Source organism: Ovis aries, chromosome 3 (assembly GCF_016772045.2).
Source record: "Ovis aries strain OAR_USU_Benz2616 breed Rambouillet chromosome 3, ARS-UI_Ramb_v3.0, whole genome shotgun sequence".
In the NCBI taxonomy this organism is placed as follows: Eukaryota; Metazoa; Chordata; class Mammalia; order Artiodactyla; family Bovidae; genus Ovis; species Ovis aries.
Genome location: NC_056056.1, coordinates 175,080,168 through 175,092,815, shown reverse-complemented (window position 1 = coordinate 175,092,815; position 12,648 = coordinate 175,080,168). Strand labels below are relative to the sequence as shown.

The following is a 12,648-nucleotide window of genomic DNA, read 5'->3' as shown; positions in this document are numbered from 1 at the left end:
ATTACCTATGTGGATTTAAAGGGGGGACATGTATTTGAGCTCCAACTTTGTCAAAATGCTTAAAATGGTAATTGGGACATACATTATGTCATTTAATTTTCACCAGGACATCGTGGGGTTGGATACTATTCCTACCTCCATTTTACACGTGAGAAATGGAGACTTTGAGAAGTTTTGTAACCGGTGGCCATTCCCTGTCTTATTGTTGTTATACCCTCCATGCAGTGTGGAATTTTAGAGCTGCAGCCCAAGTTTCAGTGGCTCAAAGATGGAAAAGTGTATGTGTTGATTAATATTGCTTTTCCATTGAAGTGCCAGGAACTTGGACTAATCTAGATTTCTATTAATTTTATGTCAGCAGCAATGACAGTTTTACTGGGAGAGGCCGATAGACATCAGTCTGTAAGGATGGGAGTGGGACATAACATAAACACGCTTCTCAGAAGGGCTACAAGGAAAGCAAGGATGCCTAGACTTGGAGCGCTCGGGTGTGCATGTGGGGATTTGCACGTAGTGGTGGTGGATGTCTCGTGTGTGTGTGTGTGTGTGTGTGTGTGTGTGTGTGTGTGTGTGTGTGTGTTTGGAAGCTCACGCAGTGCCCCAGATGCCACCAGCATTCACAGTGCTGTGTCGGCTCCTGCCTTAGCCAACTTCTTGGAATGTTCCAGGGCTGCAGCTGGTCCCTTTGTGTCCTGATTGACAGGGCATACTTCATAAAGCTTCTAACCATCTTCCTGCAAGCCATGCAGGGAGGGGCCTTGATAAGAAAGTGAAATTCAAGGCAATTAAGTGCAATCTGAGTCCCAAGATGCATTTTCTGAGTGCGGTTTTGTGCCAACTGCTTTCTGTGCCATTCCATTATTTGGGGCAACTTTATAAAACTGGCTTCTTGGCGCTGCATTCAGAGCCTCAGCTGGATGGATGAAATCACTCATCCTGTTTATAAGCCTCCAGTGGAAATGTGTGTAGGGTAGGGCAGAAGTCCTCAGAGGCTCAGCATGGAAGGCAGTCTTAGACTGGCTGAATTTGCAGATTGCCCATGGGTAGCACAAAAGGCAGCGATTTGAACCTTTAGAGACACCTGGTTTACAATTGTCACTTGCTAGTTAGCTCTCCTGAGATGAATAACCTAATTTTCTTAAACCTCAGTTTCCTCATCTGTTCAGTGGGTTTTTAAAAAATTGTGATAAAACATCCATAATGTCAAATCTTCCATTTTTGATATTTTTAGATGTACCATTCAGTGGCATGAAATACATTCACATTGTTGTGTAAATGGGATTTTAGATAGGATTAGATTGGAGAGTGTAAGGTACTAAGGTGCTTAGAACAGAGCCTAATAACTGGAGGTTGTTCAATAAGTGTTAACTAAGTTTATTATTATTATTTTGTATTATCTACTAATTATCTTGTACTTTTCAAAATATAAGGCCTATTCTGGTGACAGGTGTTTCTTGGGTGAGGACAGGGGCTAAGCAGTGGATGATACAAAGATGAGGGGTGGATGTGGAACCTGCCGCCTGACTCGGGGGATTCAACCTAGTATGCAAGGTGAATTTATATATATATGTATATGTATATTTGTATATATATGTTTCCTGACATATACATACACACATAAGTAGTATATAGTATATATGACTTTATATATACTACATACTTATGTATGTCAGGATATATGTATATACAAATTTACATGTACATATGTAGTATATATGAATGTATGTGATAATTCATACATGCATAATATACATATGTATGTGACAATATGTGTATACATGTAACATATATACCTTATATGTATATGTGAATAGGTGCACACACAAACACACAGAAGAGCACTGCCATGAAGGATAATAAAACACTTCAAGAAACCAAAGGAGAAGAGAGTGATTCCAAGGGGTGTGTGATACAAGAGAAGCAAGGTTAAGAAAAACATTCAGCTGGACTCTAAAGACTTGAAAGTTACAAAGCACCTTGGCCTTCACAATCTCACCTTGATTAAGTTTTTTCTTACCATTCTCACAATAGTCCTGCAATCTAGAACAGAATAGGGATCATGGGTTTGCATTTCTTGTAGGTAGACTGAGGCTCAGAGTGGCTAAGTGACCCTGCTCCATGGCACACAGATGGCTGGTGGTGGAGTGTGGGCTGCACTATGGTGTCACAGAGCCCGCTGCTCTGGGTCCATTTCATCAAGGTGTGCACCACACAGTTCTGATCAGTGTGTAGGTGATGTCTGGTGCACAGGTAGGCGCATATACCACATGGATGGATGCCGCGAGATTTTCAGTAGGCTGCAGACAGTTCTCAGAGTAGTAACTATACACTTTAGTGTTCATCAGAAACACCAAGCATGTGATTCTGTGGGTATTTCTCAGGGCACATCTTTACTGATGTGAGAAGAGAGTCCTTGCACAGAGTGATTTTTAAGTAATGGACCATGCAGTGGGTGCCAAGCACTGCAGTCGGGAGTCACAGGCCCAGTTGTATGAACTGGTCCTTCTGTGAAAGCTCAGGGCTGGAGAGCAGAGGATGACCCAACCCAGCTGGCAGAGCCAGCCAGGGGCACCTCGGATGCTCTAGTCTGGGAGGTGTGAGCGGAGCTAGTGCAGACAGTGACTGCAGTGCTAACAGGCTCTCTGGGTCTCACTTCTCTTTGTAGATTGCGGACTTTGGGCTTTCCAACCTGTACCAGAAGGACAAGTTCTTGCAAACGTTCTGTGGGAGCCCACTCTACGCTTCTCCTGAAATTGTCAATGGGAGACCTTACCGAGGGCCAGAGGTAAGCAGCTTGCCTGGTGTGTAAGGTGGGGGGCTTGAGGGAAGGAAGGAACTTAACCTAGGAATACTTAAAAAAAAAAAACCCAATAAAAGCAAGCAAGCAAAACCTTATATGATTATAAAAGCCATATATGTGTGTATATATATCTGGAAGAAAAATCCAGAAAAGCCTAAAAGAGAAAGTAAAGTTGCCTCCAATTTCCCCATGAGAGATAACCACTTAATATTTATGTGGTTTTTAAAAAGAGTTTCCCGCCCCACCCCCCAGTGTAGATCTCATATTTCAAATAATTGAGATCACTATATACATGTATATCTCACCTTTTATTAACTTAAAATTGTCATATTTTCTAAATTTGTTATTAAAAACATGGTTTTTAGTGATGACACACTTATTTTATGCATATACCATAAATTTAATCACTTACCTAGATTTAGACAGATTGTTTATAGTTTTTCCCTATTATAACAAAACAGGCAAAACAGAAAGCAAACTCTCACTCTGCAGTGAATCTTTTTGCATGCATTTTGGACAGCATGTATTTTTGATTAAGGAAACATTTTAATTGCATCTTCTGACTCATGAGAAATGCATCTCTCTATATGCCTAAACTTATCAGGGCCAATAAAAGGCGTGTATGTGAGAATGTCCTTTTGAAAATGGGTGAGTTGTGACTGATTACTCATTTTTAGAATGATAGTTCTATTTGCAGAAAGAATCATCTACTTAGGATCCTTTAAATAGCAGCCATTCAGTGGATTGAAATGTTTTCTTCCAAATATTTATCTGTTTGAGAGTGTTTAGGGGCAGGGCAAGAGGGTAGAGAGATGGATGCCAAGAGCCTCCGTCAACTGCAGTAAAGTCTTTCTAAAATAAGAATGTAAGAGAGGAGCCTAGGATCCAATTTACAAAACTGCAGAAACTCGACACTAAATTTATCATAGATAACGAATGCTCCTGTGATCGCTGATGGTCTGTTTCCGAGGTTACAAGCTGGCAGCCTGTGATCTGGCCAGCAAGCATACTTTATTTGGCCACGTTAGTCTTTCTAAAAAAGTGAACAAACAATTAATCAATGGGCTATTTCACATAAAAGTCTGTTTTCTGACTTCTCTTGAAGAGCCAGAGGCTCTAATAGTGCTGGGCCTGTTTGAGTAAGTGGCCCCTACTGGCCAGCGGAGGCTGCCTGCTTAAGGTGGGGACTGCCCTCCACAGTTTGCCTTCAAACCAGCACTTGTCTCTTCAGCCCCACCTTGTCTCTTGCCTTGTTCATTTTGTTGCCTGCTTGGCTCTTGTAGCCATTTGGGTCTGTAGCCTCTGAGCCATTGGAAGAAGCTGCAGGATTCCTGAGTAAGGAGTCCAGAGGCCCGTGTTCCCGTCTGACCTCCATCACTGGGATGGGGCGTCTCTGGAGAAACCACTTAACTCCCTTGGGCCTCATCTGTCAAATGGAGCTGAAAATAATGCAGGGCCCTACCTGTTTCCCCAAATTATAGTGAGGATCAAAGATCATCTATTGAAGAAAGTTCTATGAATTAGGACTGTTTGAAACGAAAAGGTCAGGCTCTGAAGCAGGCCCCAGGTGCACTGCCTATCAGGTGTCAGGCCATGGTGGGAATCTGGCTGCCAGGTGCTAAACTCCCTTCCTGGGGTCGTTGTGGGTGGCTGCTCATGGTCTGTGATGCTGATGTTTGGGAAGGGAATCTACTTGTCTCTCTCTGCTTCAGGTGGACAGCTGGGCCCTGGGCGTACTGCTTTACACTCTTGTTTACGGAACGATGCCCTTTGATGGTTTCGATCACAAGAACCTCATCCGGCAGATCAGCAGTGGTGAATATCGGGAACCCACGCAGCCCTCAGGTGCGCGCCTTTGGACGGCCAGCGGCTGGGCCGGGCGAGGCCAGCTCACATATCCCACTTTTGTGTTGATGTCTGTAAGGAAGACACCTGCTATTCCTCTTCTCCCCAGATCTTTGCTGAGCTGACTTGTTAGTCCGCTTTCCCCAAACCTTTTCACTGTGGTACCTGCAGATCAGTTGTTCCACAGAGCAGGCTAAGAGTCCTGTTTGCTTGCTGTGCAAACTTGGGCAAGGCTCTTACCATGTTTAGATTCTGTTTTCCGCTATTGGTGCACAATTTGGAAAAGGTATTACATGAAATCCCTTCCAGTCTGTAGACATAAACTCCCTTGGTAGACTCTGAGTGCAGGAGGGTGGCAACTACTCTCTTTCACACCTTGCCCCGCTGCGGGTGTGGTACATGAGTGTTGTTTCGTTACCATGGCTGAGAACAACTTTGTCCCATTGCCCCCACCTCCTAGCAAACTCAGTGGTTTAAATGACTTTGATGAGCCATGTCTCTTGGTTCCCTGGATTGGCGAGAGCTCCTCTGGCCTGGCTGGGGTTTCTCCTGCAGTTGCAGTCAGATGGTAGCTGAGGTTGGGGCCAATTGTGGGGATATCTTGGGGTCCCTCTGTGTGGGCTGTCTCTATGAGCAGCCTCCTCAGGCCTGTCCCTCCAGGGGGTAGCCTGGGCTTGTTACATAGCAGCTCAGGGCTCAAAGATGGAGGAAGAAGTAGCTGCCAGGTCTTAATGTCTCCTTGGAAGCCAGATAAGGTCACTTCTGCCATGTTTTATCAGTCAAAGTGACCAAGGCCATAAGCTCCATCTCTTGACAGGAGAGCATCATGTGGGTATAGAAGGGGTGTGTACAGGTAGTCGATTTTAGAATGTAATTAACAGACCTTTCATATACACACATCCCACATGTGTGTACACACACACACACACACACACACACACACACACAAGTTGATTCTCATTATTTGCGGCAATTCAGGAAAGTTGCTGTGAATGCTGAATTCATGAATACTGAAGCACTGCTCCTAGGAAGATACAGGGCTCGACTCCTGTGAGCCTCTGGTCACAACGTTTTTGTCAATGGATCACTCCATATCCTTGTCTTATGTACATTTCTGTTTAAAGGTGCCTCTTTTAAACTATACTATTGATTCATGAACATCAAACTCACAGCCAACAGCGCTTTAGTTCATGCCTGGGAGCAGCTTGTCTGACACTTGTCTGATACCCGCCTGACATTCTCTCTGCATGGCGCCTCACCGTCTTCTTGCCCTTACAATCGCCAGACAGCACTTCAGCACCACACTTGGGGGCCGTTCCAACAGTGAGATCACCAACAAAAAGGGCAGCGGTGTGAAAAGCATGGACTAAATGGGTTATGAAAAGGACACTTCCAGCACAGGAGCAGAAACAAGAAGACAGTGCCTTGTTGCCTGGTTCTGGCTCAGCTGGAAACACACATGCACAGTGGGGGCAACTCATTTTTTCTCCTCTGTGGAAAGCACCCTGAGTATTGATTTGGGGGTTACAGTTTAGCTTAGTGAGTGGGCAAGTTTATAAATACAGAATCTGAAGATATAGATATACACACATATACATCTGTATATATTTTTCAATGAGCCAACCTGTGGGGTTTGTTGGAGAAAATTCAGGGTGACCTCTATGGTAGCCTTTTTGGCTCAGTAGCCAAATGGTGCCAACAGTTTCTGGCACATTACATAGGTCCAGAGACTATTTCTTGACCGAATGAATGAACATCCTGTTGCTGTACAGAGGTGTGTCTCACCCCCAGCACCATTGCCAGGCCCCTGCCAGCTACTCATTAGCTGCATAAGTAGCAGAGGGGAGGTGGCGCCTTCCTGGGATATAATTCAGCTCCCACTGGGGAAGCACAGTTTGATCTTAAAAGGTGATTTATAAGCTGCGAGAGTCAGTTGGTTCCTGTGGCCTCCTCAACATCCCTTTGGGGCTTTCCCTTAATTCTTTGGCAGCAGAAATTTGCAAATGGAATTTTTCAGACAGGCCATAAATGGATAGCAGATAGAGATCAGCTCTCTGATCCGACAGCTGGGTAGGCTGTGGATTATATCAGAGAGGGACAGGAGGTGAGCACTGGGTGTGGGTCTCAGCCTGGCTGAGGCCCTGGGGTTCAGGCCAGCCTTGAGCACAGTACCTTTCAGTGCCCAGGTGTGCCAGCTATGAGCACCTCTCCATCCTTCTCTGCCTCTCCCTCTCTGATAAGAAGCCTTTTTTTTTTTTTTGCCATTTTAGCCCTAAAATTTCCTCTCTGTGCTGACATACTTTCCCAATGACCCAAGCAGTGTGTATTTATATAAGTCTACCTTTGGAGAACTAAAGAAAGTCATGGTAATCTACACCTGTTTTCCCTTTTGGTAAGATGATACCCACCAAAAGAATGGTGGGGCCCTGCTTGGACTTGGGCCTGGATTCTTTCCTGGTTACCTGGGGAAGAATCTTCCCCATTTTATAAAGATCTGAGTTGATGGAAAGCTCAGCAATTCGACATTGCGTTACCTGTGTGAAGAAGCATGCCAGGCTGTGACGGCCCCCTGGCCTGTGGCTCTGAGTCTGGCTGGTGCTTTCTGATGTCCAGTCTGGAAGGCTACAGCTTCCCGCTCCACAGTGTGGCTGAACTAGGGCTTCCTCTGGATTTTCCTCAAATGAGTGTCTCCTGGAGTGTCAGCCCTGTGGCAAAGCCCAAAGCCCCCATAAATGTATTGCTCCTAGAATTCTCTGGTGATCCAGAGGTTAGGGCTCTGCACTTCCATGGCAAGGGGCATGGGTTTGATCCCTGGTCCAGTAACTAAGGTCCCGCATGCCATGCAGGGCATGGCCAAAAATAAACAAAAAAATGTATTGTTCCTTTTGCTTCTTGTCCCGTAGATGCTCGAGGCCTCATTCGGTGGATGCTGATGGTGAATCCCGACCGCCGGGCCACCATCGAGGACATCGCCAACCACTGGTGGGTGAACTGGGGCTACAAGAGCAGTGTCTGTGACTGTGATGCCCTTCACAGCTCTGAGTCCCCACTCTTGGCCCGCATTATTGACTGGCACCACCGTTCCACGGGGCTGCAGGCTGAAGCCGAAGCCAAAATAAAAGGCTTGGCCAAACCTGGGGCCCCCGAGGTCGTGCTGGAGCGTCAGCGGTCGCTGAAGAAGTCCAAGAAAGAGAACGACTTCCCTCAGTCTGGCCAGGACTCGGTGCCCGAGAGCCCATCCAAGCTGAGCTCCAAGCGGCCCAAAGGGATCCTGAAGAAGCGGAGCAACAGCGAGCATCGCTCTCATAGCACTGGCTTCATCGAGGGTGTCGTCAGCCCGGCCTTACCGCCCACTTTCAAGCTGGAACAGGACTTGTGCCGGACTGCCGTGCCCCTGCCAAGCCCCCCTGAGGCCGAAGTGCCAGGTAAACTCAGCCCCAAACAGTCGGTCACGATGCCCAAGAAAGGCATCCTGAAAAAGACCCAACAGAGAGAATCGGGTTACTATTCGTCCCCGGAGCGCAGCGAGTCTTCAGAGCTGCTGGACGGTAATGATGGGCTGGGCAGCAGCATCCCCTCCCCCAGCCCCCCGGACCCTGCCAGGGTGCCATCCCACAGCCTCTCCTGTCGCAGAAAGGGCATCTTGAAGCACAGCAGCAAGTACTCAGCAGGCACCACGGACCCAGCCCTGGCCAGCCCCGAAATGCCCACACTGGAATCCTTGCTAGAACCAGGCGTCCCCACCGAGGGCCTCTCCCGGAGCTACAGCCGGCCTTCCAGCGTCATCAGCGATGATAGCGTCCTGTCCAGCGACTCCTTCGACTTGCTCGACTTGCAGGAGAACCGCCCCACCCGCCAGCGCATCCGCAGCTGTGTCTCTGCTGAGAATTTCCTCCAGATCCAGGACTTTGAGGGGCTCCAGAACCGGCCCCGGCCCCAGTACCTGAAGCGGTACCGGAACCGGCTGGCAGACAGCAGCTTCTCCCTCCTCACGGACATGGATGATGTCACTCAGGTCTACAAGAAGGCTCTGGAGATCTGCAACAAGCTCAACTAGCTCCCGGGGTGCAGGGGTGGGGTGGGGTGGGTACGAGGGAGAGGAGTAGGAATGATGACTGGGCTTTGGAGCTGGTTACCTCTTTGCTGGCCATGACAATAGACTGAGAAAGGGATTGGTGCTGTTTGGCTTTGGCCAAATTTGAAAGCTGAGTCAGTGCCTATGTGGGAGAGGTGGGCAGTTGGCCAGTCCTGCTGACTGCCAGTTAGAATTGGGATCCTAATTGGCATTTTGCTTTATGGCATCTCCTAGGGGACCAGCTGTCCAAGGGAGGTGGTGTTGGCCAGCACTTCCAGGATAGGGAGGGAGCATATGGGAGAGGGAAGCATTTCTCTAGAAGTCATCCACATGCTTCTGGAGGAGGGCAGAACAGACTATAGCCATCTGTTGCAAAATCACTCAGAGCTTGCTCTTTCTCATGTTATTAGCAGGCTTGGTCTGACTGCATAGGGTGCACATGTCGATTTTAGTTATCTGAGCTTGAATCAGTGATTGATTGATAAGGGCTGCTGGGTGCGTTGGTTTGAGTAGCCCCGTGGGAAGGAATGCTGTGATTGATTAGTAATGGCTGTCATGGGGATGGGAAGGGGTACAGTAGCACTCATGCCTTGTCGTTGTCATCCTTGACCTGGCTAAGCCCTGGGAGTGTTAGTGTAGATCCCATGGGATCTATGTCGTCTCTTTTATGCCACTGTGGGGCATTTGTTAATTTGCTACTCTACCTTGAATGGAAGACAGGGCCTTGGTCAGAGAAGGAATGCTCTGGACACTGCTAAGGACTTAGAGCCAGCCCATGGTGATTGTTTGGCTTCTTGTGGTCTGCCTCTTCTTTCCTAGTGTCTGCCTGGCTCTTCAGCACAACCTTCCAAGGGTGGGCAGGGGGAAAGCTGGTGGTGTCAGAGGTCAAAACTATGGTGTAGGACAGTGCTCGAGACCCTCTGTGATCTTTCTAAATGAATGGAAATTGATCCATACCAGCAAGGGGGCAACTTGTCAATTTCTTTAATGTCTCAATATTAACTGGAATGCTGCCTTCTGGATTCTCACCTGTGTGAATGTTTTGAATTGGATGTGATACTGTACTACGGTCTCCAAAGGAGTAACTGAATCAACTATTTACCCCATTTACTCACAGTAAACAGTTTCCTCATCCACTCAGTGGAGAATCCTCAGAGGTAGGCGAGTTTGCTTCTGGGAGTTAGTGTGTAGGTGGGATATTTGAAGGAGGAAAGTCAAGTCAGGCAGAAGGTGTTTTCCCCCTCAAATCTAGGTATTCTGTGTCATGGGTTTGAACTCCTAGACTTTGAGGGAAAGGTTTCAGCCACTCAAGTGAATAAGCTGCTGAAAGAGCAGAGGGGGTTGGGAGGAAGAAAGTGGAAGAGGGAACATTTCCCTGGACGTCTTCCTGATGGTTCTGGAGGAGGCAGACAAGAGGTGTGACAGGACTCTTATCTTGAAAAGTCACATAACTCACTTATGTAACTTCTGGACACCCAGATTGCAAGTGAGAAGACATCACTCCCACAATGGGACATCTTCAGATACTGAGTTTGGGATTGATGGTCATATTTGGGAGTTTGGGAGGACCTCAGATTCTACTGGCCCCAGCTAATTGAAACTCTTGTTTCAAGATGGCCAACTTCTGAAAGCCACCTGGATATTTAAGGAGAACTAGTCTTGGGGGGTGTTTGGGGGAAAACCAACGTGGGAGATGAGAAGGAATTTACCTTCAGACACTAAGAACATTGATTAGAATGAAACTGCCCTTTGCCAAAGGAGATGGCTCCAGTTCTCTCCTTGTCACCAGCTCTGGGGTTTTAGCTTGTGCATCCCTTCGGGTTGAGCTGAGTAGTGTAATATGGGAAGCTTTGTGGGTTTCCTTTCATTCAATTCCACCTTCTTCCTGAGCTCCAGTATAGGTTCAAAGGGAAAAAAGCCTATAGCTAGCAAATTGTATGTGGGGTATGTGGGTGCGCGGTTGGCATTCTCCAACCTCTAAAGCTCCTTCTTCCTTGTATCACTTTATGCAACCTTTTCTGGACAGCCTATACTGCCACATTGCTGGTCCCTCATGCATGGCAGCCTGTCTAGTTGGTAGCTGTCAGTGTGACTTAGGTATAACATCTACCTACTGGTTGATGTAGTTTCCTTTTGCCCAAGTGATTGTGTCTGTTTGGTATTTTCCATCCTTATAATCTTTAAGTAAAAGTGACACTATTAAGGAAAGTCATTCTATCCCTAGCCTCCAAAAGAGAAAACATTTATTTTCTCTTTCTCAGTAGACCCAGACAGTGGATTGTGGCAAAGACAGTTCTCCATTCAGAGGCAGAGACTGCATTGAGTCCTAGTCTGCTGGTGATCTTAGGCACCTGCAGTATTTCAGGGGCTGAGTTTTCTCTTCAGCGAGGACTGGATTAGCTGGTCTCTCAAGTCCCTGCCTAGTTCTGACATTCTGCTAACATCCTCTGATTCTGGATATGATGTTGACTCTGTCCTTTCAAAAAAAGAAAGAAAAAACTTGGAATAGAGGGAAAAGACCACAAAGCAGCTCCCTTCCTTCTTAAGTAAGTCCTCTCATCCCTTCCAGCCAAGGAAATCATGCTTGATTTATTTCCATGGAATTACAAGTGAGAGACACTTTGATGACCTGGTGGACCAAGCAGGAGGTTCGAAGTCAGCTCTCCTGGTCCTTTCCTTGCCTCTGTGGGCCTTTCAGTGTCTTAGTTTACACATCTGCCAAAGGAGTAGAGTTAATACTTCTTTTTACAGGTAAATTTCAAGGCATGATCAGTTTTCAGGAAGTGCTTCAAGACCTCAGGTGAAATGAAAATGCCAAGTGCTCTCTGAATTTCCATCCCTGTTATAAGGTGCTGCTTCTGCAGATGGCAAATAGTACCTTTTGGGGTGAAACTCAGGTGAGTGTTGGCCAAGCCTGTTGTCTTGAGTACAAATGTGAATGACTGACTGACTGCTTATTGCCAAACTGGAAATGTTCTGTAGGGATTTACTGGCATGGTATCATTCCTAGAAGAAAAAAAAAAGAGAAACTTGACTGCACATTTTTTTTTAATCCATGTTGTGACTTTTATTTAATTTCTATTTTTTTTTTTTTGGTAATAAAAAGTTGACTTTTTTATTTGAATTTGTCTTTTTTTATTTATTGGTCTGAAAGGCATTTCAAAGGTATTATAATAATATATTGGTGTAATTTAATTGGTGCAACATGCTTTATGGCTCCAGTCAAAATTGGTTTTCATTCATTTGATTGGTTTGAGCCCAGGGCAACCTATAGGGGATTAAAAAAAAAGCTGGATAACCACCCAAAGTGTTTGTATTTTCATTGGAAACTGATTTTGTTTTTGTTTGTTTTTATTTTTAAATTAAATAAATTGCCATGAACTGAACTGGAAACTTGCATCTTTATTTGGTTGTTTTTCTCTTAGTTAAGAGATAGATTGGGTATTAAGTAACAGAAACCCACCCATTAGCTTAAGCACAAAAGGGTCAAAGTTCTCAGAAGAGGAAATGTAGCTGGCAGTGCAGTTGGAACCAGGAATTGAAAAAGTAGGATCCAGGCCCTCTTTTCTGCGCCTTCTCACAGTCCGATTTTATTATTCTGTTTCCATAGCCTTACTTTCTCCTCCCAGGTTTTAATGACCCACCTTGGCTTACCTGATAGCTTACAAATTCACATGTTCTCAGTTCTAGTTTCCAAAGAGTTGACCAGGTTCCTGCAACCTGTACTAGAGATAGCATCAAAGGTTAACTCAGCCACACTTGCTTCCCATGTCAGCCTCCTCTGCCTGCCCCCTGCCAGGGTTCTCTTCATCTGGGCAGGTGTTGTCTAGTTGCAAAGAAGTGTTGGACTCTTTTGTGACCCTGTGTACTGTAGACCTCCAGGCTCCTTCTGTCCATGGAATTTCCCAAGCAAGAATACTGGACTGGG

At 46.2% G+C, this 12,648-nt stretch overlaps 1 protein-coding gene across 1 annotated transcript in view; it reads left to right on the top strand.

The window, feature by feature from the left end:
- Positions 1-12,113, top strand: part of NUAK1 (NUAK family kinase 1) — a 73,144-nt gene extending 61,031 nt beyond the window's left edge. Inside the window, exons 5-7 of the mRNA XM_027967685.3 lie at positions 2,666-2,785; positions 4,513-4,645; positions 7,549-12,113. Of these exons, the coding sequence (XP_027823486.2) occupies positions 2,666-2,785; positions 4,513-4,645; positions 7,549-8,702 (1,407 nt within the window). The 3' untranslated portion in view covers positions 8,703-12,113. The remainder of the gene's footprint in view (positions 1-2,665; positions 2,786-4,512; positions 4,646-7,548) is intronic.
- Positions 12,114-12,648: the final 535 nt, after the last annotated feature.